Source organism: Myotis davidii, unplaced genomic scaffold (assembly GCF_000327345.1).
Source record: "Myotis davidii unplaced genomic scaffold, ASM32734v1 scaffold4713, whole genome shotgun sequence".
Lineage (NCBI taxonomy): Eukaryota > Metazoa > Chordata > Mammalia > Chiroptera > Vespertilionidae > Myotis > Myotis davidii.
Genome location: NW_006284645.1, coordinates 1 through 16,200, shown reverse-complemented (window position 1 = coordinate 16,200; position 16,200 = coordinate 1). Strand labels below are relative to the sequence as shown.

The window sequence follows — 16,200 nt, the reverse complement described above, 5'->3', positions numbered from 1 at the left end:
GACCATAGGCATCTATGAGGCATAGCCCAGTGTGTCTCAGAGGCCCGCTGCCCTCGCAGAGCAGACCTGGTGCAGAGATTGCATCCAATTTCCCTGGAGAGACTGACAGGCATGGTCTCCTGAGCCCCGAATGCAGACCAGCCATGGAGGGTCACCCCACCCCTGCCGACGGGATCCCTTCCAGGCAACTCACAACACTGTCTCTGCCGCAGGCGTGCTCGGTCCCGTCGGCAGAAGGTGTGATCCTTACACTCAGTTTGGGTCCTCATTCACCTGCTTATACCTGGCACCAGGACAGACTGATACTGAACTAGGCACAAAACTAGGACTCTTCAAGGGAACAAGAAATAAAGACAGACTCTGACAGGAAACAGATTGAGGGACACACTCGCTGAGAAAACACCACCCATGAAGGAGAACAGGCTTGGGGGGGCCCACCTGAGCAGATGACACCAGCGTCCTCTCCGTGGTTGCAGTTGTGGGAGTTCCAGCCCCTATTTGGGCAGCTCCACAGGAAGGACTCTTGCCCTGAGCAGTCAACATCGTCCAGCACAATTGGCCCCGAGCCCTGTCCGAACTGGGCACTTCCTGGTGCAGAACTGGCCCCGCCACAACCCAGCTGCCTGCACACGATGTTGGCGTCATTGCTGTCCCACCCGTCGTCACACACGGTGCCCCAGGTGCCTTGGTAGAGGACCTCCACGCGGCCCTGACACGGGTTATTGCCGTTCACCAGCCTCAGGGACAAACCAGAATTGGCTCCTAGAAGGGTAGATAAACAATAATTGACTCTGGTGTTGCCTGAAGAAACAGGCTCTTAGGTGATGTTAGGTTCCGAATTCCTCCAGGGTCCACGCCTTTTTTTTCAGGATTACATTCCCCAGAATTAAGACTGGACAAATGCCCGTCCGTCACCATTTATCTTCAAGGAGCCCGGTACAGCTCGCATGGGTGTGAGCTGTGGGAGGCATGTTGTCTGACTGGTTTCCCACCATGTTGGCCTCGGGATGCAGGACAAAGAGAGGAGGCCTGCCGTCGGCATTAGCAGTGACACGTGTGCACAAAGGAAGCAGATAGTGAAGCCCATACACACAGAACATAGGGGTGAGCAAAGCACACAGAGTCAGTCTTGGAACACCTGAATCCAGCTGCACCTGAAGCTGGCCCTGCCACTACATGATCCTCATGAATGAGCCATGGAGTGCTCTTACGGCTTCAAAGAGTTTGAGTTGGGCTCCTGTCACTTGCAAACTAAAACATGCTGACTAATATGTCCCATAACTGGTAGGTGAAGGGAACCCATGATTCTGGGATGTGTGGGAACCCTCCTTGTTGCATGGGGTGAACTCTGAGGAGATCTAACACAAGATTTGAGAATGTCACCATGGCCTGGAGGCTACAGCACTGAATGCTGATGTGTTAGCCAGACCCAGGGAACCTCAAGCAAGGAAGGACTTGTGTTCCACCCACCTGGAGAGAAAACAGCGCAGCTTAGAAAGGAGAGCAGAGGGTCAAGGTCTGGTCTGCAGAGCTGTGACTGGGGTCAGGGTTAGGGGGTCAGGGACAGGGTGGGGTGAGAAACTATGTGGCTAGGGGAGAAAGTTGCCCTTTCTGAGAGCTTGCCATGAGCCAAAACCATGCCCTTCAATGTCCTTGATGATGGCAACCAGGCCTACACTCTGTGACAACAACCCCGCTGAGCTCCTGACACTGTTTCCTTTCGTAAAATCATCCCTGAGGCTCTGTCTGCGGTCCATGGCGGAACGGTCTCTGTTTCCTCAGCACAGGGAGCACAATGTCCTCTGGGCAGAGTGTCCCCTGTCACTGAGTGGGTAAGCGCTGTAGCCAGAATGCCCTCATCCCTCTGAGCCAGACCAGAGGGTCAATGTGTTATGGGCACAACTGTACCATCTACATATCTGGGAGGGGACTGGGAGGCACAAAGTGGCACAGTGCCCCCCGGGTGCTCCTGGTGGACTGTGGGTTCAGTAGGGATGGTGTGTCAGAGTCAGGAGGTCTAAGCTAGCATGGTGGTGGATGGGCCAGGCAGCCGGGAGAGAGAGGGCGTCGGTTTAGACATTTGGCACTGAATGGGGCACCACTAGAAGCATCATGGGAAACATTGAGCAGATGGACACTCACCCATGCTGCTCCCCTGCCTTGGATGGTGGGGCCTTTTCCATCTAACTTGTAGGATGCGCCCCACCAGGGCCCAGGAAGACCCAGGTAATTGGTGCCAACGTCCAGTTCATTCAATCTGTGTCTAGATGGAGGCACAGAGTTGACACGAGGAAACTGTCCGCCACACAGCTTTTAGGAGGCTTTGAGGGGTCAAGAGTGAGGCATCTACTCAGGGCCCCAGTCCCATGTGTGTGGTTCGGGCCTGACCTTAGGCAACTAGAAGGCATAGCCCGGTGGGTCTCAGAGGGCACGCTGCCCTCACATAGCAGACCCGGGGCAGAGATTGCATCCAATTTCCCTGAGAGTCTGACAGGCAAGGACTTCTGAGCCCCAAATGCAGGCCAGCCATTTGAGGGTCACCGCTCCTCTGCCTACAATCCTCCTTCCAGGCAACTCGCAACACTGCGTGTGGCACTGGCTTGTGTAGTCCCGTGGCAGATGGTGTGACCCTTACACTCAGTTTAGGTCCTCATTCATCTGCTTACACCTGGCACCAGGACAGACTAATACTGAACTAGGCAGAGAACTCAGACTCTTCAATGGAATAAGCAACAACGAAAGACTTTGACAGGAAACAGATTGAGGGACCCACTCGCTGAGGAAACACCACCCATGAAGGAGAACAGACTTTGGGGGAGCGGAGGCGCACCTGAGCAGATGACACTGGCGTCCTCTTCGTGGTTGCAATTGTGGGAGTCCCAGCCCCGGTGCGGGCAGCTCCACAGGTAAGACTCATTCCCTGAGCAGCCCACGTCATCCAGCACGATCTGTCCTGAGCCCTGTCCGAACCGAGCACTTCCTGGGGCCGACTTGGCCCGGCCACAACCCAGCCACCTGCACACCACGTTTGCATCATTGATGTCCCACCCGTCATCACACACGGTGCCCCAGGAGTTTTGGTAGAGGACCTCCACACGTCCCTGACACCGGTCACCGCCATTCACCAGCCTCAGGGACAAACCGGCATCGGCTCCTAGAAGGGGAGGGAAAAATTCACTGTCTCTGGTGTAGCCTGAAGAAAGAGGCTCTGAGGTGTGAGTGAGGTTCCTAATTATTCCAGGGTCCAAGCCTTTTATTTTCAGAATTATATTCCCCGAATTAAGACTGAACCATAGCCAGTCCATCACCCTTTATCTTCAACGATCCAGGTACAGCACCCATGGGTTTTACCTGTGAGAGGCATGTTCTCCAATTGGTTTCCCACCATGTTGTCCTTGGGATGCAGGACAAAGAGCTTGGCTGCTGTCTGCACTACCAATGACCCATGTGCAGAAAGCAAGCTGATAGTGAAACCCATACACATCGAAAGCAGGAGTAAGCAAAGGGCAAGGGGACAGCTTTGGAACGCCGGGATCCAGCTGCACCTGAAGCTGGCCCTGCCACTAGGCGTCACACGTGTGTGAGCCATGGAGTGCTCTTCTGGCTTCAAAGAGTTTGAGTTGGGCTCCTGTCACTTGCAAACTGAAACATGCTGACTAATATGTCCCACAACTGGTAGGTGAAGGGAATCCATGATTCTGGGATGTGGGGGAACCCTCCACATTGGATGCGGTTGTGTAACACAAGATTCAGGAACATCACCTTGGCTGGAGCCTACAGTGCTGAGTGCGGAAACTTTGGCCAGATACAGGGATGCTCACGCCAGGAAGGACTTGTGTACCACCCATCTGGTCAGAAAACAGAGCAGCTTAGAAAGGAGCGTGGAGGGTCAAGGTCTGGTCTGCAGAGCTGTGACTGGGGTCAGGAAATGAGGGCCACGGGGCTGGGATGCTCTGTGGCTAGGGGACAAAGAGGCCTTTTCTGAGAGCTTTCCAGGAGCCAAAACCATGCCCTTGAATGTCCTTCACAACAGTAACCAGGGCTACAATCTGTGCGATCGACCATGATGAGCTCCTGAACTACAAGGCATAGCCCGGTGGATCTGAGGGCCCGCTGCCCTCGCAGAGAAGATCTGGTGCAGAGATTGCATCCAGTTTCCCTGAGTGACTGACAGGCAAGGACTCCTGAGCCCCAAATACAGACCAGCCATGTGAGGGTCACAGCACCTCTACGCACGGGTCCCCTCCCGTCACACCCACAACCCTGCCTGTGCCGCTGGCCTGTGCAGTCCCGTCGGCAGAAGGTGTGATCCTTACACTCAGTTTGGGTCCTCATTCACCTGCTTACACCTGGCTCCAGGACAGACTAATACTGAACTAGGCAGAGAACTAGGACTCTTCATAGGAATAAGAAATAATGAAAGACTTTGACAGGAAACAGATTGAGGGACCCACTTGCTGAGAAAACACCACCCATGAAGGAGAACAGACATGGGGAGGCCACCTGAGCAGATGACGCCGGAGTCCTCTCCGTGGTTGCAGTTGTGGGAGTTCCAGCCCCTATTTGGGCAGCTCCATAGGAATGACTCTTGCCCTGAGCAGGCCACATCGTCCAGCACAATTGGCCCTGAGCCCTGTCCAAACTGGGCACTTCCTGGGGCCGAACGGGCACCACCACAACCCAGCTGCCTGCACACGACGTTGGCGTCATTGGTGTCCCACCCATCATCACACACGGTGCCCCAGGAGCCTTGGTAGAGGACCTCCACACGGCCCTGACATGGGTTACTGCCGTTCACCAGTCTCAGGGCCAAACCGGAATTGGCTCCTAGAAGGGGAGAAAAACATTAATTGTCTATGGTGTCGCCTGAAGGAACAGGCTCTGAGGTGTTGTGAGGTTCCAAATTCTTCCTGGGTCCAAGCCTTCCATTTTCAGGATTACATTCCCCCGAATTAAGTCTGGACAAATGCCTGTCCATTATGATTTATCTTCAAGGAACCGAGTACATCTCGCATGGGTGTGAGCTGCGGGAGGCATGTTCTCTGCCTGGTTGCCCACCATGTGGGCCTTGGGATGCAGGACAAAGAGAGGAGGCCCACCGTTGGCAGTAGCAGTGACCCGTATGCAGAAAGCAAGCCAATAGTGAAGCCCATACACACAGAACATAGGGGTGAGCAAAGCACACAGAGTCAGTCTTGGAACACCTGAATCCAGCTGCACCTGAAGCTGGCCCTGCCACTACATGATCCTCATGAATGAGCCATGGAGTGCTCTTCTGGCTTCAAAGAGTTTGAGTTGGGCTCCTGTCACTTGCAAACCAAAACATGCTGACAAATATGTCCCATACGGGCAGGTGAAGGGAACCCATGATTCTGGGATGTGTGGGAACCCTCCATGTTGGATGGGGTGAAGTCTGAGGAGATCTAACACGAGAGTTGAGAACTTCACCATGGCCTGGAGGCTACAGTGCTGAATGCTGACGCTTTAACCAGACCAAGGGAAGCTCAACCAAGGAAGGACTTGTGTTCCACCCACCTGGAGAGAAAATAGAGCAGCTTAGAAAGGAGAGCAGAGGGTCAAGGTCTGGCCTGCAGAGCCGTGACTGGGGTCAGGTGTCAGGGGGTCAGGGACAGGGTGGGCTAAGATATTATGTGGCGGACAGGATGGGCTGAGAAACTATGTGGCTAGGGGAGAAAGTTGCCCTTTCTGAGAGCTTGCCATGAGCCAAAACCATGCCCTTCAATGTCCTTGACGATGGCAACCAGGCCTACAGTCTGTGACAACAACCCCGCTGAGCTCCTGACACAGTGTCCTTTCGTAAGATCATCCCTGAGGCTCTGTCGGTGGTCCATGGAGGAAGGGTCTCTGTTGCCTCAGCACAGGGAGCAGAATGTCCTCTGGGCAGAGTGTTCCCTGTCACTGAGTGGGTAAGCGTTGTAGCCAGAATGCCCTCATCCCTCTAAGCCAGACCAGAGGGTCAATGTGTTATGGGCACAACTGTACCATCTACACATCTGGTAGGGGATTGGGAGGCAGAAACTAGCAAAGTGCCCTCCAGGAGCTCCTGGTGGACTGTGGGTTGAGTAGGGAGGGCGTGTCAGAGTCAGCAGGGCTAAGCTAGCATGGTGGTGGATGGGCCAGGCAGACCTGAGAGAGAGGACGTCGGTTCAGACACGTGGCACAGAAGGGGGCACCACTAGAAGCATCATGGGAGACATTGAGCAGGTGGACACTCAGCCATGCTGGTCCCCTGCCTTGGAAGGTGGGGCCTTTGCCATCTAACCCGTAGGATGCTCCCCATCAGGGCCCAGGAAGACCCGGGTCATTGGTGCCAACGTTCAGGTGATTCAATCTGTGTCTAGATGGAGGCCCAGAGCTGACATGAGGAAACTGTCTACCACGCAGCTTTTAGGAGGTATGGAAGGTCCAAGAGTGAGGAGTCTGCTCAGGGCCCCAATACCATGTGTGGGGTTTAGTCCTGACCATAGGGAACTACGAGGCATAGCCTGGTGGGTCTCAGAGGGTCTGCTGCCCTCGCAGAGCAGACCTGGTGTAGAGATTGCATCCAATTTCCCTGGCTAGAGACTGACAGGCAAGATCTCCTGAGCCCCGAATGCAGGCCAGCCGTGTAAGGGTCACAGCACCTCTACCCTCGGTTCCCCTCCAGGCACACTCACAACACTGCCTGTGTGGCTGGCGTTTTCTGTCCCGTCGGCAGAAGGTGTGATCCTTACACTCATTGTAGATCCTTATTCACCTGAAAAAACCTGGCACCTGGACACAGACTAATACTGAACTAGGCAGAGAACTAGGACTCTTCAAGGGAATATGAAATAAAGAAAGACTTTGACAGGAAACAGATTGAGGGACACACTCGCTGAGAAAACACCACCCATGAAAGGAGAACAGACTTGAGTAGACGCACCTGAGCAGATGACACTGGCGTCCTCTCCGTGGTTGCAGTTGTGGGAGTTCCAGTCCCTGTGTGGGCAGCTCCATAGGTAGGACTCATGCCCAGAACAGGCCACGTCATCCAGCATGATCTGTGTTGAGCCCTGTCCGAACCAGGCATTTTCTAGAGCCAACCTGGCCTCCCCACAGCCCAGCTGCATGCACACTACGTTGGCGTCTTTGGTGTCCCACCCATCGTCACACACGGTGCCCCAGGAGCCTTGGTACAGGACCTCCACGCGACCCTGACACCAGTCACCTCCGTTCACCAGCCTCAGGGCCAAACTGGCATCGGCTCCTAGAAAGGGAGGGGAAAAGTCACTGTGTGCAATGTAGCCTGAAGAAAGAGGCTCTGAGGTGTGCGTGAGGTTCCTAATTCTTCCGGGGCCAAGCCTTAGTGTTTGGGGTAACATTCCCCTGCATTAAGACCGGGCCAAAGTTCCTCCAAAACCCTTTATATTCATGGAGCTGGTTACAGCACCTATTGGCAGTTGTGGGAGTTCCAGCCCCCGTGTGGGCAGCTCCATAGGTAGGACTCATGCCCAGAACAGGCCATGTCATCCAGCACGATCTGTTTTGAGCCCTGCCCAAACCAGGCATTTCCTAGAGCCAACCTGGCCTCGCCACAGCCCAGCTGCATGCACACTACGTTGGCGTCTTTGGTGTCCCACCCATCGTCACACACAGTGCCCCAGGAGCCTTGGTACAGGATCTCCACGCGGCCCTGACACCGGTCACCTCCGTTCACCAGCCTCAGGGCCAAACTGGCATCGGCTCCTAGAAAGGGAGGGGAAAAGTCACTGTGTGCAATGTAGCCTGAAGAAAGAGGCTCTGAGGTGTGCGTGAGGTTCCTAATTCTTCCAGGGGCCAAGCCTTAGTGTTTGGGGTAACGTTCCCCTGCATTAAGACTGGACCAAAGTTCCTCCAAAACCCTTTATCTTCATGGAGCTGTGGGAAGCATGTTCTTTAATTAGTTTCCCACCATGTTGGCCTTGCAATGCAGGACAAAAAGGGGAGCCCCACACTTGGCACTAGCAGTGACCCCTGTGCAGAAAGCAAGTTGATAGTGAAGCCCATACACATAGAAAGCAGGAGTAAGGAAAATGCACGGAAACAGTCTTGTAACGCCTGGATCCAGGAGCACCTGAAGCTGGTCTGCCAGGAAATGTCCCTCATGTGTGAGCCATGGAGTGCTGTTCTGGCTTCAAGGAGTTTGAGTTGAGCTCCTGTCACTTGCAAACTAAAACATCCTGACTAATATGTCCCATAACTGGTAGGTGATGGGAATCCATGATTCTGGGATATGGGGGGAACCCTCCATGTTGGATGGGGTGAAGTCTCAGGAGTTCTAACACAAGATGAGAGAATCTCACCCTGGCCTGGAGGCTACAGTGATGAATTCTGATGCTTTGGCCAGACCCAGGGATGCTCTCATGTGGAATGATGCATACCACCCAAATGGAGAGAAAACAGAGCAGCTTAGAAAGTCAAGAAGAGGGTCAAGCTTGGGTCTGCTGAGCTGTGACTGGGGTCAGAGGATCAGGGACAGGGTGGCCTGAAAAGCTCTGTGGCTATGGAGAAAGTTGCCCTTTCTGAGAGCTTGCCACCAGCCCAAACCCTGTCCTTGAGTGACCTTCACTATGGCAACCAGGGCTAGAATTGGGGAGAGCAACCCAGCTTAGCTCCTGACGCAGTGTCCTTTGGTAAAAGCATCTCCTAGGCTCTGTCGGGGGTCCATGGATGAAGGGTCTCTGTTGCCTCAGGACAGGGAGCACAAGGTCCCCAGGACAGAGTGTCCACTGTCACTGAGTGGGTAAGCGCTGTAGCCAGAATGCCCTTATCGCTCTGAGCCAGATCAGAGGGTTAGTGTGTTGTGGGCTCAACTGTACCATCTACACATCAGGGAGTGGGTTGGGAGACAGAAAGTGGCACAGTGTGCTCCAGGAGCTCCTGGTTGGCTGTGGGGTGAGCAGGGAGGAAGCGTCAGAGTAGGTGGGACTCAGTGGGCATGGCGTTGGACAGGGCCATGCAGCTGTGAGAGAGAGGGTGTTGGATCAGACACGTGGCGCTGAAGGGGACACAGCTAGAGACATTGTGGGAGATACTGAGGGGGTGGTCGCTCAGCCATGCTGGTGCCCTTCCTTGGAAGGCGGGGCCTTTGCCATCTAACCCAGGAGAGACACTCCCTGCTAGGGCCCAGGAAGACCAGGGCAATGGTGCCAACATCCAGGTGATTCCATTCATGTCTTGATGGAGGCACAGAGTAACACGAGGAAACTGTCTACCATGCAGCTTTTAGGAGGCATGGAGCGGCCAAGAGTGAGGAGTCTGCTCAGGGCCCAATCCCATGTGTGGGGTTCAGGCCTGACCATAGGCAACTACAAGACATAGCCCGGTGGGTCTCAGAGGGCCCCCTGCCCTCGCAGAGCAGACCTGGGGCAGAGATTGCATCCAATTTCCCTGGAGAGACTGACAGGCAAGGACTCCTGAGCCCCGAAAGCAGGCCAGCCATCTGAGGGTCACCGCACCTCAACCCACGGGTCCTCTCCAGGCACACTCACAACACTGCCTGTGCCGCTGGCGTGTGTTCGTCGGCAGAAGGTGTGATCCTTACACTCAGGGTAGGTCCTCATTCACCTGCTTACACCTGGCACCAGGACATACTAATACTGAACTAGGCAGAGAACTAGGACTCTTCAAGGGAATAAGAAATAAAGAAAGACTGTGACAGGAAACTGACTGAGGGACACACTCGCTAAGAAAACACCACCCATGAAAGGAGAAGAGACTTAAGGAGACGCACCTGAGCAGATGACACTGGCGTCCTCTCCGTGGTTGCAGTTGTGGGAGTTCCAGCCCCCGTGTGGGCAGCTCCATAGGTAGGACTCATGCCCAGAACAGGCCATGTCATCCAGCACGATCTGTTTTGAGCCCTGCCCAAACCAGGCATTTCCTAGAGCCAACCTGGCCTCGCCACAGCCCAGCTGCATGCACACTACGTTGGCGTCTTTGGTGTCCCACCCATCGTCACACACAGTGCCCCAGGAGCCTTGGTACAGGATCTCCACGCGGCCCTGACACCGGTCACCTCCGTTCACCAGCCTCAGGGCCAAACTGGCATCGGCTCCTAGAAAGGGAGGGGAAAAGTCACTGTGTGCAATGTAGCCTGAAGAAAGAGGCTCTGAGGTGTGCGTGAGGTTCCTAATTCTTCCAGGGGCCAAGCCTTAGTGTTTGGGGTAACGTTCCCCTGCATTAAGACTGGACCAAAGTTCCTCCAAAACCCTTTATCTTAATGGAGCTGTGGGAGGCATGTTCTTTAATTAGTTTCCCACCATGTTGGCCTTGCAATGCAGGACAAAAAGGGGAGCCCCACCCTTGGCACTAGCAGTGACCCCTGTGCAGAAAGCAAGCTGATAGTGAAGCCCATACACATAGAAAGCAGGAGTAAGGAAAACGCACGGAAACAGTCTTGTAACGCCTGGATCCAGGAGCACCTGAAGCTGGTATGCCAGGAGATGTCCCTCATGTGTGAGCCATGGAGTGCTCTTCTGGCTTCAAAGAGTTTGAGTTGAGCTCCTGTCACTTGCAAACTAAAACATCCTGACTAATATGTCCCATAACTGGTAGGTGATGGGAATCCATGATTCTGGGATGTGGGGGGAACCCTCCATGTTGGATGGGGACCAGTCACATCTCTCCACGTCTCTGACCGCCATGTGCCTCCCCATCAGAAGACCTTTCCCATCTCTCCCCAATGAGCCAGGCACTCACTGGTGGTTTGAGGCTTTGGCCTGACTTTAAAGCTTGGATAGAAAGAGTCAGGGCCCGGTGACTGAACCAGGAGGCAATCACAGGTCCTGGTACCCAGAGGACCCTCATCACATGTTCACTGCCATCCCTGGGCACTGTCTCTGCCCCTTGGGATGCAGTGACCATGCTGGCCCTCAGGTGCGGCAGGTGTGAGAGGATTAGAGAAGCGAGAAGCCTGCTGTCCCATCATCAGGAAGCCAGTGGTCGTGCCCATCAATAGATGAGTGGATTAAAAAACTATGGTACACCTACACAATGGAATAGTATGCGGTGATGAAAAAGGAGTTTTTACCATTTGCAACAGCATGTTGCTGCTAAAAATATACATCAGGGTTTGGCTTTAAGATAACAAATGGGCTAGACAACAGAGGGTGAGGGCAAGACTCGGGGGATGAGGGGACAATTGGGGGATAAAGACACATTTGGAATAACTTAATCAATAAAAAAATTTAAAAAAATAGATTGTTTTTTCAAAAAGAAGTACAGGGATGTAAAGTACAGCAGAGGGAATATAAAAAATAATATTGTCATAACTACATATAGTGCCAGGAACCCCTTATTTATCTTCACAGCATAGTACCATAGCATTCATTCTCGGCACAGAAAGATTCAGTTCTGGTCTCACTGCATCATTTGTCTCATGACAAACCCGTGCCTCAACTTTTATTTAATTAAGACATGACTTGACACCTACTCATCTTTGTATATTAGTTTCTTGTAGGGACTCCAGAATATGGAGTCTACTCAATTAATGCTTATTGAAGAAAGGAGGGAAGAGAAGGAGGAAGAATGTGATGGAGGAAGAGAGGAAGGGAGAGAGGGATGAAAAAGAAAGAAGAAAAGAGATTCCCTCAAACTCTAAGACTCTATCAAGCCTCTACCGTGTACCTAAGATGTGTTAACTATTATGGGACATGCCAAAGAGGCCTAAGTGGCAAATCTCCAAGACTTTTAAACTAATGTCAGCAAAATAACTTAAAAACAATATATAAATAAAACTTAGGTTTAAGTAAGAAAAAAATGTACTTTATGATGAATTAAAGATGTAATTACAAGGAAATAATAAAAAAAAGAAAGCCAGTGGGCATCAGTGTCCACTATCCCACAAAGCCCTCCTCAGACTTGAGTCACGGGGCCACCTTCATGGAAGGGGAGACACTTCTTGACCATCGGCTGCTCTCCCCCAGGACGGCCACCAAGTATCTGATGAGAATTCAGAAGGAGGATGGACAGACAGAGTATTTGGAACCTCCCACCCCCATAGTTAAGGAGACAGAAGGCAAAAGTGTGGTCCAAATGGGGTTCAAGGAGCCATGGGTCAGCTGGAGAAGGCCGACCGGCAGAGGTGGGCAGGACAGAGGGACATCACAGGAGAGGTGGCGGGACTCACCTGGCCAGGTTGTGGAGGAATGAGGAGCTGTGAGAAACAAAAGGACATCAGACACCAAGCTCCCAAGTGCCCGAACTGGATCCCGGGTTGATGACCCTCAGCTTCTACACACCAGTTGATGCCGTGCACATGGCGTTGGGATAGAAAGAGTAGTGCCACCCACAACCTTGCAGTTCTTCCAAAGCCACGCCCTCTGTCCCCTGCCATCGCCTGCCTCCATGAGCCCTAGGACTTTGGTCCAGTGTATGGAAGCCAGGGTCATGCTGGGACAGGCCACCAGGGCCCTGGTGTTGACCCCAGAGAACAAGCAGAGAATGAACCCAGCAAAAGGGTCAATCAATGTGCACACTGATGTGTCAGCCTTAACCCATTCTGATATTGAGAGTTTACACAAATTTCTAGAGTTTTCCATGCGGTCATAATGCCCCATCCCTAAGGCCTTCATTGGTTCATTCCATCATGACCAACCGCCACCTCCCACCTCCCCCAGCTCCCTCCCATTCTCTTTGTCCTTCACAAAGGACCTCTGTGCTCTCAGGTTGTCCCCTCTGCATCACTATCTGGGTGCCCCCAGGTGACAACATCCTCACAGAGGGGAGCTGGTTACCAACCCCCACACCCAGGGACCAGCTGCCTTGGAAGGAAGCCCAGACACCCTGCAGGTGGGAGTGAGATGACTCTGGGGGCACAGGGCAGGCTCCTCTCTGTGCTCAGGACGTTGACTCTTGTGCATGAACACGGAGCTCAGACCCCTGTGAGCCAGTTCCAGGCACTGCCTTAGGGATGCTGGGTGCATGGACCCACCAAGCTGACGTTTAGCCGGAGCAGGTGACCTAGCACCTGGGTGCCTGCTACCCTGAGTCACTCCAGTGCCTGGGGGACAGTACGAGAATGAGGCTCAGGCAAGGCCCTGGCTTGGGGAGAGGGAGTGTTCTCAGCAGCATCAGCCCAGAAGGGCCCCAGGGATGGTAGGGACGCCCTTGAGCAGATGACGTCGGCATCTTCCTCATGGTTGCAGTTGTTGGAGTTCCACTCCCCGGGAGGGCAGCTCCACAGGTAGGACTTATGCCCTGAGCATAAATAAGATCGACCCTGAGCCCTGCCCAAACCAGGCATCTCCTGGGGCCGACCTGGCCCAGCCATAGCCCAGCTGCCTGCACACCACGTTGGCGTCGTTGGTGTCCCACCCATCGTCACACACGGTGCCCCAGGAACCTCAGTAGAGGACCTCCACGCGGCCCTGACACTGGTCACCGCCGTTTACCAGCCTCAGGTCCAAACCCGAATCTGTCCCAAACCATAGAGGACGACACAATGATACCTCCTTCATGTCTGCACTGAGCTCCAGGCCTGAGGCAGGTTCTAGGCTCAGGGCCTCCCTCATGGCCACGCCCAAGGGCAGACGGTCATCTATGGACATGCCCAGGGGTTCATCTCCATCACAGGGAAAGCAGCCAGAACTTCCTGTCCTGCCAGGTCTAAGGATGCTCCAAGGCAGCAAGCGCCAGGATTGCCCATGGGGTGAGCAGGACTGCCCCCCCCCCCACACACACACATCGACCAGGGTCACCCTGGGCAGAGGTTTATGTCTCCGGGACAGGCCAAGACCATGGCCCCCTTTGCCACTTATTCCTTCTCCTCAGTCCTGCCTCACTTGAGGCAAAGCCCTCAGAGTTGATGGGACCAATTCTGCCAGACAGGAGAGTACGGGCACTCTCCTCCCCTGTAGCTGAGCCTGCACTTGGCTCTCAGCACGTCCCAGGAGGCCTCCAGGACAGACCATAGCAATGGGATAGGGCCTTGGCTGAGCCTCCTCCCAGAAGCACTCTGGACTCAAGACATCAGCCAACCATGTCAGACAAGGCCCTGGTCAGAGACCCTCCTCTGGCCTCTCCCCCCTACAGGGACAAGGATGAGGATGGACCACATGGAGCCTCCTTCTATCACATTCCATTCCAGTGGTGATTCAGAGGCAGAGAGGGGCCCTGGGGGGGAGTAGGGTCCTGTACCTGTTGCTGTTGGAGAAGAGAATCTTGTGGAAGCAGTTCTCCATGAGTCTGGAAGGGACAACAGAGAGAAAAGCCGTGGTGAGGCCTCAGGAAAGGAGTCCTTCCCAAAAGGGTGGGTCGGTCAGCGTGACATTCCCGTGTGCCTCCTGCACGTGCTCCCTGCCTGTCCACAAGCCTCCCGCTGGGCTGGGTCATCGTGGTGCAGAAAGCCAGGGGGCATCAGTGTCCACTATCCCACAAAGCCCTCCTCAGCCTGGAGCCACGGGGCCACCTTCATGGAAGGGGAGGCACTTCTCTGACCATCGGCTGCTCTCCCCGGGGATGGCCGCCAAGTATCTGATGAGAACTCACAAGGAGGATGGACAGATGGAGTCTTTGGAATCCCCCCACACCCATATTTAAAGAGACAGAGGGCAAAAATGTGGGCCAGATGGGGTTCAAAGAGCCATGGGTCAGCTGGAGATGGCCGACAGGCATAGGTGGGCAGGACAGAGGGACATCACAGGAGAGGTGGCGGGACTCACCTGGCCAGGATATGGAAGGCTGAGCAGCTGTGAGAAACAAAAGGACAGTCAGACACCAAGCTCCCAAGTGCCTGAACTGGATCCCAGGTTGATGACCCTCAGCTTCTACATACAGAGCTGATGCCGTGCACATGGCCTCAGGGTGGACACAGCAGTGGTGCCCTGAACGTGTCAGTTTTTCCAAAGCCCCTCCCTCTGTATCTCCTGCCATCGCCTGCCTTACTGAGCCGTAGGACTTCTTGTTCAGTGTATATGAAGCCAGGGTCATGCTGGGACAGGCCTGCAGGGCCCAGGTGTTGACACAAGAGATTGATCAGGGAATGACTCCACCAAATGGGGTCAATCAATGTGCACACTGATTTTTCAACCTTGAACATTCTGATACTGAGAGTTTACACCAATTTCTAGAGTTTTCCATGCGTTCCTAATGCCCCATCCCTACGGCCCTCATTGGCTCATTCCATCATTGGCCACCTACCAGCTCCCACCTCCCCCTGCTCCCTCCCACTCTCTCTGTCCTTCACAAAAAACCTCTGTGCTCTCAGGTTGTCCCCTCTGCGTCACTATCTTGGAGCTCCCAGATGACACTGTCCCCAAAGAGGGGAGGTGCTTACCAATCCCCACACCCAGGGACCAGCTGCCCTGGAAGAAATCCCTAGACACCCCGCAGGTGGCAGTGAGCTGGCCCCGGGGACACAGGGCAGGCTCCTCTCTGTGCTCAGGACACTGCCTCCTGTGCATGAACACGGAGCTCAGGCCCCTTTGAGCCAGTTCCAGGCACTGCCTTCAGGATGCTGGGTGCGTGGACCCACCAAGCTGATGTTTAGCCTGAGCAGGTAACCTAGCACCTGGGCGCCTGCTGCCCTGAGTCACTCCAGTGCCTGTGGGACAGTACGAGGCTCAGGGGGGCCCTGGCGTGGGTAGTGGGCGTGTTCTCAACCGCATCAGCACAGAAGGGCCACCAGGGATGGTAGCGACGCACCTGAGCAGATGACGCCGGCGTCCTCTCCGTGGTTGCAGTTGTGTGAATTCCAGCCCCTATGTGGGCAGCTCCACAGGTAGGACTCATGCCCCGAGTAGCCCACATTATCCAGCATGATTGGGCCTGAGCCACCACGTGCTTCCACATCCCTCACCTCAGCCCTGAGTTCTCCAGAGGAAGAGGAGCCCCAGGGCACACTTGGTATCGTGCTTGCAGGGTGGGCTCCAGGGAACATTCCTCCTTACCTGTCCCGAGGGGACTCCTGAGGACGGTGGCGGCAGTGTGGGCAGCAGCGGCAGCAGCCTCCATGACAGGGGCTGGAGGGGAAGAAGCAGAAACAGAGTCAGGTCTCCTCTGAGGGGAACCGCGGACGGAACGGGACTTGACCTGCGTTCTCAGCGGGGTTTGCCTTCCTGTGTGACTTTGCAAAAGTCAACAAACCGACTCAGCCTCCCGTTCTTTCACTTTAGAAGGTGGTTTGGCCGTGGCTGGTGTGGCTCCGTGGATAGAGCACTGGCCTGTGGGCTGAAGGGT

General features: G+C 54.4%; 1 protein-coding gene across 1 annotated transcript; it reads right to left on the bottom strand.

Moving 5' to 3' along the window:
• Nucleotides 1–322: 322 nt before the first annotated feature.
• LOC102751286 (deleted in malignant brain tumors 1 protein-like) lies at nucleotides 323–15,983 on the bottom strand (the record flags this gene model as incomplete). The annotated part of the gene is made up of 6 exons (XM_015557335.1): nucleotides 323–762; nucleotides 2,831–3,154; nucleotides 4,504–4,827; nucleotides 9,755–10,078; nucleotides 15,667–15,834; nucleotides 15,912–15,983. Coding segments are annotated over 6 exons (1,652 nt in total), but the record flags the coding sequence as incomplete, so codon positions are not given.
• Between the last annotated feature and the right edge of the window lie 217 nt (nucleotides 15,984–16,200).